General features: G+C 39.5%; 1 protein-coding gene across 10 annotated transcripts in view; it reads left to right on the top strand.

Annotated features, from left to right (window-relative positions):
* Window positions 1-13,109, top strand: part of CDKL5 (cyclin dependent kinase like 5) — a 124,759-nt gene extending 111,650 nt beyond the window's left edge. For 9 of the 10 annotated variants that reach the window (XM_048933318.1, XM_048933344.1, XM_048933360.1 and 6 more), the window contains 3 exons: window positions 3,599-3,721; window positions 4,816-4,935; window positions 5,914-13,109. In XM_048933318.1, the coding sequence (XP_048789275.1) occupies window positions 3,599-3,721; window positions 4,816-4,935; window positions 5,914-6,294 (624 nt within the window). In that variant the 3' untranslated portion in view covers window positions 6,295-13,109. The remainder of the gene's footprint in view (window positions 1-3,598; window positions 3,722-4,815; window positions 4,936-5,913) is intronic. The other variant, XM_048933371.1, reaches the window with a different exon arrangement.
* The last annotated feature ends 1,245 nt before the right edge of the window (window positions 13,110-14,354 follow it).

The following is a 14,354-nucleotide window of genomic DNA, read 5'->3' as shown; positions in this document are numbered from 1 at the left end:
TTTTATAATGAAAATCCCTATGAAATAAACCTAAACATCGTCTCATTCTTGGATGACAGTTCTGGAAACAGTGAAACACTTAAAATTACATTTGCATTAAGTCCAAATAAAATAAAATTAAAAAAAAAAAAAAGTAAATTAAACTGCAGGTACTTTATCTAGAAACTGGGGCCTTGTAATTCTCAACCAGGCCACCAGAAGGATAACTTACTTTTATTAGCGTAGCAGTATGTTGCTAAATTTCATGTACAAAATAGCGTCATAAAAAAAACCTTGGTCTCTTTGTTGCCAATTCTTTTCAGTGTACTTCACACTTTCATTTCCCTGTGCAACGAGTTCTGGGTAGGAAAATGAAGAATTCTACTATTTTTTTTTTTAAGATAAAATGGGATAAAATGTTTTTTAAGATAAAATGACTCAATTTGTTAATGGCAATAGCTTTCTGATATTGGTGTTCTCAGTGTAAAAATAAGAGGATAAATTTCAGACTTTACTTGGATTCTGAAAATCAAATCATTTTACCTAGTATTGAGATCATCATCACCAGCAGTAAGATATGCTCTGATTTTCAGAGAAGCTTACTTGAATTCCCCACATTTCAGCTTTCAGTTTGCTTAAAATCTCAGTGACACTGAAAATTAAGTTGCAGTATTTCTGTAAGTGAAATTGCAGTTACAGTTTTGAAGGTTCTTGAAATGAAGTAAGTCATGCTTACTGACTCTAGTTAAAATAGGCTCTGGAAGATGCTAATGGTACTGCAGGATGAAGGGCAGTGACTGTATTTAAATATCTTCTGTCAGACTGAGGTGGTGTGATCTGGGTTTTGGTGGAGGGCAGATCTGTTGAAAGTTGGGGGAGTGGAGTGTTCATCTACTTTTGTTTGTTTCATTTTCTTTGAACTGCATGAAACGTGTGCATGCGTGTATTAATTGGCACACGAGATGCACCGTGTCTTCCTGCTGGCCAGGCTTTTCCTCCTTCTGAACTTGTTCACCTTGAGATTTGCACTCAGTTCAGATACAACCATTTACATTACACAATGGAACAAAATATTTAGATTAAGACTCTGGGATTATTTGATATCAAAATGCCCATGAAAGGCTAGCACACCTGAAACCACTTGTTCCAGTGATGTTAAATTTGATCTTTTTCGGATTTCAGCCATTCAGACTTGGTGGTAGGGAACGCTTTAAAAGCCTAGCTTTTAAATATGTTAAGTAGCAAATACTGCAAGATTAAGCTATGTGAATGAAGGAGAGACTGAGTTGAGTTGTTTTGCACCTCAAAATGCAGCACTTTCCAAAACCCTGATCTGCAGCTACTGAAAACATCCCTGGTTACAAGCCAAGGCTGATTTATACATATCCTTACTCCTACTTCTTCTCATCCTTGAGGATAAGGAAAGAAAGAGACAGGGAGAGATAGAAGGTTTACGTAATGAGGGGAAATTGCAATGTCTAGTTAGAACCAGTATGTCATAGGAAGATAGATAAAATTCCTGAATTGAGAGAGTGATAAACCTTGCACCTCATCTACAAACTTGCTGACATCAACTTGGTCCAAAAAACTTATTCTCATTTCTACTTACAGTTGATTACAAGACAGTCTCTAGGGGCAGACTGTGCGTGCCACCATATGCACAAGTGTCTGCCTAAGACACTGTTAGTTGAGGAAGTCTATCTAACAAACATTGAGATATTCATTAGGATCTTCAGTGCAAATGAAAATTAATACCTTCAGTTCAACACCAAGTTTGACTTCATTAGAAGAACCTTCTACACCTGTAGTAATAGCTCTTGGCAACCATGTGAATGCTTTCTATGAATTCATGTTAACAAATCTAACATAGAACTGGTGACTATGCAAGTTTTTGGGGGTTTGATTCTGAAGTTTATAATTCTTACAGATTCCTAGAAGTATGTAATTCTACCTATGTACTCTGATAAAAACTTTCTGCAGCAAATAACAAACTAGAGCAGAGTATAGGCATAATGAGAAGCGTGCTATAGAGCTTAAGAGGGTGCTAATATCACATTCACTAGTATTATTTACTTCTAATAATCTTTGGAAAGTCTCATTTTGCTGGTGATTAGCATAAGAGTCACAAAGATGACTGAAATTGAATTGAAGATATCCTCTTAATAATGCCATTCTCAAAATTCCCGATAGCTCAGAACTGATAGGATTTTCCGACACTTCCTTGTGCAGAGTTGTTCCCATTAATCATTCTCACTAGAGTTCTCCAGGTGCAGTTCTTCATGGGATAATAATCATTATTGTCTGCCATGGGAATTCTTTGCAATGTTATTTCTGCAGAGCTGCTCTTAATCATTCTCTTACTGTTAATAATCAAGATATATAAGATCAAGATATAATAAGATATAATCAAGATATAATAAGATAATAATCATTATCTTGCTGAGAGTCATTTAGTAACATAGCAAAAAGTTTTGAAGATTGCTACAATCTCAGGGTTTTTTTACCAAGCATTTTAATGAATGTTCTCAATGTTGTCAACATGCCCTATCTTTAGGCAAAATCAGACTTTGTCACATGCTGCAAGCAATGGAACTGAAGAAATTACATCCTTTGGAAACAAACAGATGCAAATGAACATTTCTTCTACTGATGCTTTGATTCCTTTCTAATTTACTGTACTGCAAACAGGAAATTCTTCTGACCATAGAGTTTCTAAAGAAGCTGTGTCATTTAGTGTCGTTGTCTTTTGTTAACTTGCATAGAACCTAGAAGATGGGAAGGTTGTTTGAAACCCTTCTCTTCTGGTGATGCACCCATTGTTCTATTTAGTCATAAGATCATTAGTCTGCATTGTAGAGCAAGCAAAATAATGCTTGTTTGTACCTCAGCTGGGGACAAATCTTGTTCATAATTTTAATTCTTGATCGTTTATTTTATTATTATTATTGTTATTGTTATTATTATTATTGTTATTATTGTTATTATTATTATTAATTTCATCCACTGCTATGCTCTTTGACTGTATTAGGGAAGTAAAAATGAAACAGGCGGTGCTCTTGCAGTTGTACATCAAGTTGTTGAAGTGGTATTTTGGTCAGAACTGAAATAATTCATCTTGGAGCTCTAGCTTTTTTTAAAAGCTAAAAGTAGAACACTTGTATTTCTTCCAGAGGTAATTATAAACTGCTCATGATAAAACGAATTGCTAATATTATTAGTATATCTTTGATATTTCACCTATATAACAATAAGAAGTGTCATATAATTGTAGATCCTTATCTTAGGTAACAGAAGAATTGTTCCAAAACTCAGTAATGTCAACAAGACGTACCTACAGTTTTCAAAAGGCTTTGAAATGCACTCTGCATTCCTAATGGAAAATGGGTATAAGAATGGGCGTACTGATCTCTTTTTCCGTGCTTTGTATGCACTGAGCTCCTTGAATTTATTCCACGCACTTTTCTTTATTCAATCATTATATTTTCCTGCAGCAGATTATACGTAGGATTGATACTATGTACCGTTGGAACTACAAAAATAAAGTAATGAATTAATGTGGTAAGGACAGATCTCCTGAGTTGAAATGCTATGCATTTAGATTTTGTATCTTATATTACAGACAGACTCAACCAACGGGGAGAATCCAAGCATCAAGAAATCCCTCTTTCCTCTTTTTAATTCAAAGAATAATTTAAAGCATAGTTCTTCTTTGAAAAAGCTTCCTGTAGTCACTCTACCCATGGTATTAATTTTTAAGTACAGTAGCTCTGTAAAACGCTCCAGTAAACTTGTTTTACTGACTACAGCAGCATGTGTTTTATTTTCATGGGGTCACTTTCTTTCTCTTCATGCCAGTTAAGTATCTTGGGCCAGTTCGATAAATTGAAGTAAAATTGGCAGTTCTGTTGAAGTAGACTGTGTCTAAAGACAAATGGTTTTTGACTATCTGATATACTGAAAATGCAGTGTATATATGTAGTTCCAGAGAAAATGAAATTGCCTGTGTCTAAAACTAAAAATATTCTGTCCATTTCAATCAGGAAAAAAATTAACTTGGTTTGGTTTATAGCTATATTGGAAGCGCATTTTCTGTGTCAACTGCTCCTTTCTACATGAATTTAGTTAAATATTAACATTAATGTTAACAGATTATCTGAAACACCAATTTTAGCTCATGTTTTTACTGTATTTTTGTTTGTCCTGATTGTTCATGTTAAAAAGACAGCTTCCATTCCAAAATATGTCCAATTGAATTGTTCTTTTTGTCCTTTTTTTGCTTAAAACTCTTGAAGTCTCTGTGTAAGCCATAAATTCTCTTGAGTTTGCATTTTGTTTTTTTAGGGTTGTTGAGTTTTTCAGTTTGTACTTCGGTTTGGGATACCTGTGGAGCACCAGAAAGATGGGGAAAGGAAAAGCTCTTGTTTTGTGATGGCAAAATCAGACAGACGTCACTTCAGACCCAATTTTGATCTGCCTCAATCAGGAACAAATTTATAGAACTGATCCATGGTCTTAACTGCAGTATGGAATGCTTTTAAATGAAGATGAGGCTCAACAATTTTTTTTTGGTTGATTTTTTTGGAAGCCTTATTTAACTGCTCTCTCTTACAACAAATAACACTAACAGCATGTGGATGCTTTACGGGCTAAGGGTATAGCAAATCTGCATGACCTGTGCAGCCTCTTATTCTTCCTATGGGAAAATATTGAAAGGACATTGCAATTCTGCTGCAGTAATCAGCTTTACTTGCATAATGTAATTAACTGGGGAAAAAGGATTTGCAGATATTCTGAGGAGTATATTGAGAGACCACACTATCTAACGTTTTGTTGCAGATGCCTGGCACTGATGGTCAGGATCTCCTGGCGTTACAGAAAGCCATTCATTCTTCTAATCACCAGAGCAACAGGCAGAAGGATTGGCATCCTGAGAAGATGACAGAAATCCAGCCCCATGTAAGTGGCATTATCACTTCCCCGTATTCGAACATCTGAGGTACCTTGAGAACTTTTTCTCTGGTGAATAGAAAAATCGCATTTGACATTATTTCCCATCCCCCCCAGTCCCTGTTCTCTAAATGTAAAACATGTACCTGTAGTCTTCTGTATTTCTTTGAAAATCTGGACGTAGATGACAGGGAAAAGAAGAGAGACTAAGTGTCCCCACGTCAGTCTTTGGGCCTTTAGAGATATTGGTTAAGTGTTAGATGCAGACAGCCTTTCAGTGCACATCCACAGCAGACACTGCAGTGCTTTGGAGAGGCCCGTATGTGATCTCTGCAAGGTGTGGTGCACCCCAGCAGTGCCTGTGAGCACACCCCTGTGCCTAAGCTGGCACGGGCTGCTGGCTGCGCAGGCTGGATCGCTGGAGCGTCACTGCACAAATGCCACTTTATTTTCTCCATCTCTAAAACCAGCTTGAGGGGCAGAGGTTGGGAGGCAGCTTCTGTGCCATTATGACACTGAAAACTGAAAAAGAGGATTCATTGCAGCTGCTGTGTTTGAAGAAGCACAGTTTTCTGAGAGCTGAGGAATTTAATGGAGTCGTTATCCTGCCATTTTGTGTACTCAGGCTTACCCTGGCACTTGTTACCCATTTCAGTAGCCCCACGTGTCCCTTTTCCTTCCACCTGCTCATCAGCTAAAGAAGCTATGAGGGTTAAGAGCTGCTGGCTAACAAAATATCAGACTGCTGATTTCTGCCAGTCTTTCAGTGCAGATAGTTACTCGGGTTTGAACCATAATGAGAAAATATTTTTTGAGTGTGTTTTCTCAGCTTGGAAGGAAATATTCCGTGTGAATGCAATTAGAAGCAAGGAAGTCCTGTGAAGTTCCAGATGCTTTATTTAAGGAGATGACGGCTTTGTTATGGGAAGTCTGATAGATACCATAACAAGAGAGCAGAAGGTCAAGCGCTTTCCCCGTGTCTTTCAGAGCCAGCCATTAAAATCCCTGCGAAAGCTGTTACACCTCTCTTCAAATCATTCTGTCCCTGCTGAGCCTCGCTTCCAGCCCTTACCGAGTCAGCCGGCCAAACCTGCTTTTTCTGAAGTGCGAATTCACCCCATGAGTCAAAGCTCCAGCAGTGGCAGCAGCAACGCACGGCAAGAGCCGCAGCCAAAGAGCCGGCCGACGCTGCAGATCCCGAGCCAGCTGGAGCCCACCTGGCACGTCTCCCCCGTCAACAGGAGCGCCAGCGATGGGCCCCCCTACTCTGAGCAGCCTTCCAAGAGTGGACAGAACGGGCACACGTATAACCGAACAAACCGGTCACGAATGCCAAATCTGAATGATCTGAAAGAGACGGCCTTGTAATTGCTCCAGGAAATCGGGCAGTTCACGTGGAGGTCAGCGTGAGGGAGCGGTGGTAGTTCTGGTGATGGTAAGACTGTGCTTTCAGCTTTATAAAGGTGTGCAATATGTACATGTGGAGCTATGCTGTTTGGCACCACATTGAGAGTCAGGGATTCTACAGTAAAATGAGTCGAATTGGGAATCACTCGTCATCAGAAATGTCACTGGACGAGAGGCAGAGTGTGCCATTCGGGGAGAAAAATGCATTGCCATTTTCTCTCATTTACATTCCAGCTTAGAGCACATCTCTGTTGGAAAGCTGGGAGATTTCTGGTATGTGTTGGCACTTATAAGGGTGAAAACATTCATGTGCAGACCTATGCCCTTACTACATTTTTTGCTGCCTAGTTAAAACAGTGGGTTTTATGTGATAAAAGTGTATCCCCGTTAAGGGTTTAAAGTTAAATTGTGTGTCTTAAATTTGTTTTTTAAACTTCCATATTTGATAGGATTTGTAATATTTATTTATGATGACCTAATATCGTACTGTTACAATCATATCTTTTATGTTATAATGTAAAGTTATTTTGAGCTGTTTGAAACATTGTGAAGCAGTGCAACAGCTACAGTAGTTTCTATAAAAAAAACTAACAGTAACATTTATATATTGCATCAGGAGTATTTTATTCTATATATAAATATATATATAAATGGGAAATAACTGTCTGTTTTTTAAATATACTCATTTAAAAGAAAAAGTATTGTTATGACACTATCTGCCATATTTTTATACATTTGTGATATAAAGTGCAGTATTATACTTCTAATAAAAGGAAGTTGAATGTCGATATAAATGTGACTGTAACAGTATGAATCTTGCTCAGCTACGAGAGCCCAGTATCATAGGAATTACTGGTAACAAACAAAAGACATCATTCAATTCCAGGCGTTATTATGGGCTGTTTTGTTGGAAGTATTGGCTAAACGTAAGAGACTGCAGAACTGTACGATAATCTAAATGTGGTATGTTCTCCCCTGTATCCCTAGCTTTCCTAATAATACTAATGAGATTTCTGCATCTGCATCAAGAGACCAGAGCCCCAGAATGACTTGTGTTGGTAGTTGCTTTTTTTTTTTTCTCTCTAAAGAGATAAAGTGCCCCAGGATCACAAGCTAAAGCAGGTGCTTCTCCACTTAATAGTAGGGGTGAAAACCAAAGAAACATAGCATGAATTGCAAGTGAAATGCCACACTTTCACATTTAATGCATAGCATGGCACTGCGGATCATGGTATGAGCTTTTATGCATATGTGTATTTTACATCTTGTTAGCAATCTATTAACTACTAAGATAAACACTGTATTTAAATTAAAAGTACTCTTGCACTTTTTATTATATTTCAGGATGTATTTAAAGCTACACATCTGATATTTGGATGTTGAGGGAGAAGGTTGCCGTGCAGCTTAATTTCTCCTTAGATCTTACTGTCCCAATATTCCCATACTCAGTTCAGTGACCAGTCTCAGCAAAATACTAGACCTTGGGTTCCAGTTTCCTATACAGCTTTGTCAAAACTGCCTTTACATTGGTGAACATCAAGTGTAGCAAATATATAACCTGATTCCTCTGTTGCTACTGGCAAAATAAACTAGAGTTGAGTCATTAGGAGTTAAAAGAATTATGCTGGTCTAAACTTTTGTGCAATAAGAGGAGAGTCAGGCCTGTAGTGTCAGAACAATACAATCTTTCCTTTTTAAATTCATTCATTCAACTCCCTCATTACTCTGCAGCATAGTTCCTTATCTATATTGTGTCCTCATAAGACATGTACCTGCAGATATGTTGTCTGTTCCAAAAAGAGATTAACCTGAATGTAAACTTGATGATTTAGCCATAAATGTTAACAGAAGTAGCTAGACAGTAAGAGCTGAACTTCCTACTTTGATGCAATGCAAATTGGACGTGACGTTCGGTACCTTTTGAATCATACCAAAGTTCTAACAGTAACTAATTTGGCACCACCACTTTAAAATCTTTTGTACAGAGTACAGTATGAGCGGATGGTACATCAGGTTTGTCCAAGGCAAGAAGTAAGTCTAGTAAGTTAGAAAGACTACAAAATAATAAGAATTCTTTGTCAATTGCCTGCAAGAAATGTGTGTGTGATTTTGTATAGATATTTATGGTATATACTATATTTATATATGCTGTAGTATATAAATAATATATTTATGTATCATATATAAATACAGTAGATATGAAAGGATACTCAGATTCTGATAAGTTCAGTGGGCATCCAGGAAAGACATTGTGGTGTTTACTAGTCTTTATAATCAAGGGAATAGCATTGTATTTTAGAAGTCTCTTGGATCCCCTGGTTCATTACAAGCAGTTCGCTCCCGTTGCCTGCTTTGAAATGAGCTGATGCCACTGAAATCCCTCATGAGAGCGTTGCCTAAGAGTGGGGCTCTAAGCAGTACAATGTGAATGCCTCCGAGTGAGCATTCATACCAAGCTCTTCTGTACCTTATGGATACATTTCCTTTTGCCTCTACAAGAATTTTATATTGATAGTAAGAGCTTTGTGCCAGAGATAATTGTACTGGGCTGTACATGGCTATTCTGATTTCTGTCAAGGAAAAATATTTCCCAAGGGTTGGTTGGTTCTTTTTTTCTTTTTCCTCTCAGTACCCATTGAGTTGAATCAGGATAATCTCTTGACTGTACATAGAGCTGTTTAAAGTAGTTAGCAAAGCTTCAAGAGTGACCTAAAGAATGTTCAAGTGTTTGGTGGCCCATATTTACAAAATCCTGTGTCTACTTTCGTACTGCTTTTTCTTCTCAACAAACCACAACAGATTTAATACCAAATTGTGTTGGACATATGTAGTATTTTCTCTGTTCTGTTAGAATGACCTTACAGCAGATGAATGAACCAGCTGGCGCTGAGGTAAACTGTGTATTTTTAATCTGGTCTGACTTCCAAATATTCAGAATATCACTAATTCTGCTGTAATTCTGCTGAAGCTTCCAAAGGAGTCTTATTATATGGCTAAGATTTGCTGCCTCAATAAAGGAGAAGAGAATTACAGAGCAAACAGTTTTATAAGTGTGAGCTTTCCTCTTCACTGGTCTTGTGTTACATGTTCTATAGATTTACTGACCATAGATAATATTAGTTAAACCGCCTTTTATTCCTTGGCAAACTGCTTTGCCTTATTATGGCATCATTAATGATGTGAACAGTAAAGAAACTAAGTTTCAGAAAGGAATTACAGTCATTTTGCAGAACTCAAGCTGCCTAAACTTGTCTATAATGTTTTACTATAGCTCTTGTTAACTGACATGAAGCACCTTAAGCTCATCTTAATTGAAACTGTGCGGAACGATGTGAATAAGCCGTCCCTTTAAACTGCCATGAAAATGCATTAACCTAAAGCAACACGTGTTGTTAACAGACCTGGCCACAGAGAGCAGTCCCTTAGGGCTATTGAACGCTTTTTGCTCTGTTAGCACAGTCCAAGATCCATTGCTCCTCCGAGAGGCCGCCGGCAGCAGGCACCAGGCCAAGTTCATGTCAGGATGTCAGTAGTTCCAGATCTGGTCCAGTCTTTCTGAAATGTTCTCCATCCCACAGGGCTTGAGACTGACACCAAGCCTTCACTTCTGATACCAAGCCAGACCCACTTAAATGGGTGGATCCTGATGCCACTCTGTGTACAGGTAACGGTTCTCTTAGACCAGTCCTAAAGCAGGCCACAAACTTCCAAACTTAGAATACACTTTCACATCATCTCCAGGCTTGTTGCCTTTTTGCTATACTAGCTCGTGTCTGGGAGCCAAGCTGAGAGCTCTGTCAACAATAGGGTCCTGCGATAGGCCTTCAGCAAGTGCTTGGTACTGCAGTCAGGTCTCCTAAAAGATGAATCTTAACAGTGTAAAAAGCCACATGCCAACCTCTGTTCACCCAGAACAAGCTGTATGTTCTTCACAGTTCAGTGCTGTGATTCCCTGTAATAAAGGGAACTCTGAAAGCAGTGCTAACATCTACTTAGCTAAGACAAAAAACAGGCACTTTTGAGGGGAGCTTTGAGCTAGAAGCACTGAAGGTTTTTTGTTCGTGTTTTGGGGTTTTTTTGTTGTTGTTGTCTTAAAGCATTTTGGTAGTGCAACATGCCTCAAGAATATCTGCATGCAATTACTTTTGTACATGCTGAAAACTGTCAGAGTAGAACTGGGAGAATATTTGAATCTCAGTCACACAAAAGGTATTACAAGGATAGCCATATATAATATACTGCAAATTGTGGGGTGGCAATGAATGCTTCTTTTATCCATTCCAGCTGTCATGCACAACATGGTTATTAATGGGATTATATCACAAACCACACGTTTGGGCTGTTGTTCACGTACGTAGGCCCACCATTTGAAATAGGATTAGGAGTGTCACAGAAGATGCTTGGAAAGGTGATGTGCCCTATTAAACTGTTTTTAAACGACCTTTAGATCAGGACACTATTTAAGAACAGGTGCCTTTCCCCACACCGCTTCCCCCAATGGTGTCATGATGTTAACCATTCATTAATGGGGTTTGTAGTAAATCAGGAGAAAAGCCATTTAACTTTCTGGCCTTTGTTAAAAAGGGAACAATTTGAGTAAGCCCTTTTACTACAACACAGCTTGGAAGTTCTAGCTGTTGGCTCCTTTCTGAGCCAGACAGCACCATCGTTGCTTCAGGCTCCCTTGGCTGGTGAAGGCTTGTACACACCACTGGGTTCAGATGTTGTACTGAAACAGTTGTTCTCTCACTCTGCATTCATGAAGCAAAGTTAACGGTAGTTAAGCAAAGCAGATTTTATAGGAGATCCTCTTTTAATTTGAAGGTAAATCCTGTCATAGATCATCTGTTGTCTCAGCAGTCTTTCGTTACAGCTACTGCATGAGACAGGATAGGTTACATGTAAAGTTAATTTTGCTCCAAGTTATGCTGGGATGCTCACTTGCTAGCAGGAGTGTCATTGTATGCAGCCAACTGCTTGGAGCAGACATTGGCTTTCTTGCCAACCTAAGCAGAAGATGCACAGAAGTGTGAGAGAAAGAGCCCTCTATACATCGATGCTGTTGTTCCAGCAAGTCAAATTATTTCTCAGGCTCTTTTTAGAATGTAACCTGTGAATGTGACTCTTAAAACGTGGCTCAAGAATCTGAACTTGGAATGTGGACTAAGGCTAAGAGTGACTCTACGCATCTCTTGTCTTCTCTACAAGTCAATCTACCTCCTCTCTCTTGCAGAATGTGGTTGAGGTTTTGTTTGTTTATTCTGAGTTTATTACTGACTCTAAATTTCGAATAAATGTATGAAAAGATTCTTCCTCTAGGTACTGTTAGCAACCAAGTAATAAAATTTTGATGGGCCTTCATCCAATACACTTCTAAAACCTCCAAGCCATCTCAGCTCTCCTGGAATCCTGACACCATCCTTTGCACTGCTTTGCAGTCTTCCCTTGCTCTTCCCCATGCGGTTCTCAAATATTGCAGTTGCCTTGTTCTTTGTTGTTTCTCTAGTGCAGTTTATCAGGGAGTTAGAGGCCTTATCTACTACTCCACCCTGTTTGCTGTTTTATTCGAACAGCTATCCTTAGACTTGCTCAGGAGTTTCTTCACTTTTATTTTCCATTCCATCTGGGTGAGATACCTTACCTCATTGTGCCCCACCAAAACAGACTGCCTTCCAGGCTTTCTGTTCCACCAGGTCTCTGTTTTCACAGAGCACTGTTTCTCTGGGTCCATTCTGAGAAATGCAAGGTGGCATCTTAATTGTATAGGCGTATAAATGCTTTGTGAAGTAACTGCTTTCGTAGAGCTTTCCATTAGCAAACTTACAGCATGTTCATAGCGCAAGATGGAAGGCATTATTCAAGTTTCCTATAGCTTATGAACCTCTTGGTGTAAATTCTTGACTTGTAAATCCAATGGCAGAGCTTTTAACTGTTTAGTAAGGCAGAACTTTAGGTGTGTTAACTGTCTTGGCTTCCCTTTTCTGACTTTTTTTTTTCTCCAGCTAGTGCACATCTTAGACTACTGAAGAATATGTCTAATCAGAAAGAGTAACATCCATATGTATGTGGTTTACAAGGAACAATGAGTGAAATCTTCCACGAAAACGTAATTTGTTGGAAATTCTATGCAGGTGTTTTTAAATCTGGTGAACCTGATCAGGACTTCCAGGACTGCTTAGATCTCCACTGTGAAATACTGAATTCTGAATTCGTTTCATTTGGCAGAAAGAAGGAAAAACTAAGTTAGGAAGAATGGGGTCTTTTTTCACAATCACTGTTCCAGAAATACCCGACTGGGGAGGTGGCTTTCAAAACTTCCTACATTTATGGTTATGATTCCCCAATACTTTTAACAGCTATTAGAAATCTGAAGCGCACAGATTTTTAGATCTGCCATGCTTTCTGTTGTGGAAGGAATGTGCTGTGGTGTTAATCTTTTTAATCCTGGAAATACAAATCGATTTTAAATTGTGCTGAATATTTAAGGATGACTTCATGCAAGTTAATAAACCATTTGTAAAATGTTTGTATAACAACGCTTTGTATCATGTTGTTGGTACACCTTACCAAATTTTTTTTTTGGGCATGTATTCCATTCTTAACTTCTGTAATATTTATATTGTTGCTGTAAATATTCTAAAAGAGAAAAAAAAATCCTGTGGTAACCTTAATTATCAGCATGGAAATGGTTAATTTTTACTGAGCACAATGTATTTTTGAATGGGCCTTCCAAAATATGTCTTTAATAAAAATGCAGATTTTGCACTAGAAAATTGGCACTGCTTGATGGCTGCTCTTATTTGTGCCACGCTGCTTACAGAGCCCTCCTGGTGCCCCTGGATGGGGCAGAGCTGTGACAGAGCTGCTCTGCCCAGGTCCTGATGCACTCCCTGTTTGAGAAGCCAGCATATGTCTGTTTGCAATAATGATGATGTTTTCACAGCATCACAAAATCACAGAACTGTAGGGTCTGGAAGGGACCCCTGGAGATCATTTAGTCCAACCCCCTGCTAAAGCAGGTACCCCACAGCAGGTTGCAGATCACAGACAAGATAGCTCTGAAGCACTCCATTTCCAACCATTCCTCTCACTGCAAACACTGGAACTTTTTCTTCCTTCTCCCCCTCTCCCCTTCTCCCCCTCTTTCCTTCCTGCCTTCCTGCCTTCCTTCCTTCCTGCCTTCCTGCCTTCCTTCCTGCCTGCCTTCCTCCCTTCCTCCCTTCCTTCCTCCCTCCCTCCCTTCCTCTCTTCCTTCCTTCCTCTCTTCCTCCCTCCCTCTCTCCCTCCCTCTGCTCTTTATCTTTTGAACAGCATCACCCCCCTCATGCACTCATCAATCATTAACCAGAAATTAATGGGCCCTACAACATTCCGGCCCGTGATTTGTGTCTGAGTAACCTGTTGGGACTTTGTCATTCCCACACGAACTGACACTCCTCTGGACAAATGTTTAGGTGTCAGTGATATTGTTGGGTTCACGTTTAATGTGTCCTGGTTATGACTTAGTTTATTACTGTGTGCAGCTTCAAAAAACTTCAAATATTTGGCTGCCAGTCCCTCACTCCTTGGGGTAACTGGAAACAGAGGAGCAGGGTTCTCCATGCCCTACTTGCTGAAGTCCTTCTGAAATGGCCACCACGTGGCTTATGCTGCAGCCACGGCTGCTGTGAGACCATGCTGCTGCTGCTGCTGCCTTCACTGAGCATTGAGTCTCAAACAAGGAAAACTGGTCTGGCCCAAGCTAATGCCTTTAACTTCCACCCACCAATGGTTCAGCACTTCAGAGTGCCCTGGTAGACAAAAAGGCCAACTGCACCCTGGGCTGCACCAGGCCCAGCACTGCCAGTGGGACAGGGCTGGGGTTGTCCTGCTGTGCTCTGCACTGTGCGGCTTACCTCCAGCACTGGGTGTGGATTTGGGCACCACAATGTCAGAAGGACATCAAGCAATTAGAGTGTGTCCAGAGGAGGGCTACGAAGATACTGGAGTGAAGGTGTGTGAGGAATGAGAGTTCCTCACAC

This window comes from Lagopus muta, chromosome 1, assembly GCF_023343835.1.
Source record: "Lagopus muta isolate bLagMut1 chromosome 1, bLagMut1 primary, whole genome shotgun sequence".
Taxonomy (NCBI): domain Eukaryota; kingdom Metazoa; phylum Chordata; class Aves; order Galliformes; family Phasianidae; genus Lagopus; species Lagopus muta.
Note: the sequence above shows the minus strand (reverse complement) of the source record. Positions and strands in the feature narration are given on the sequence as shown.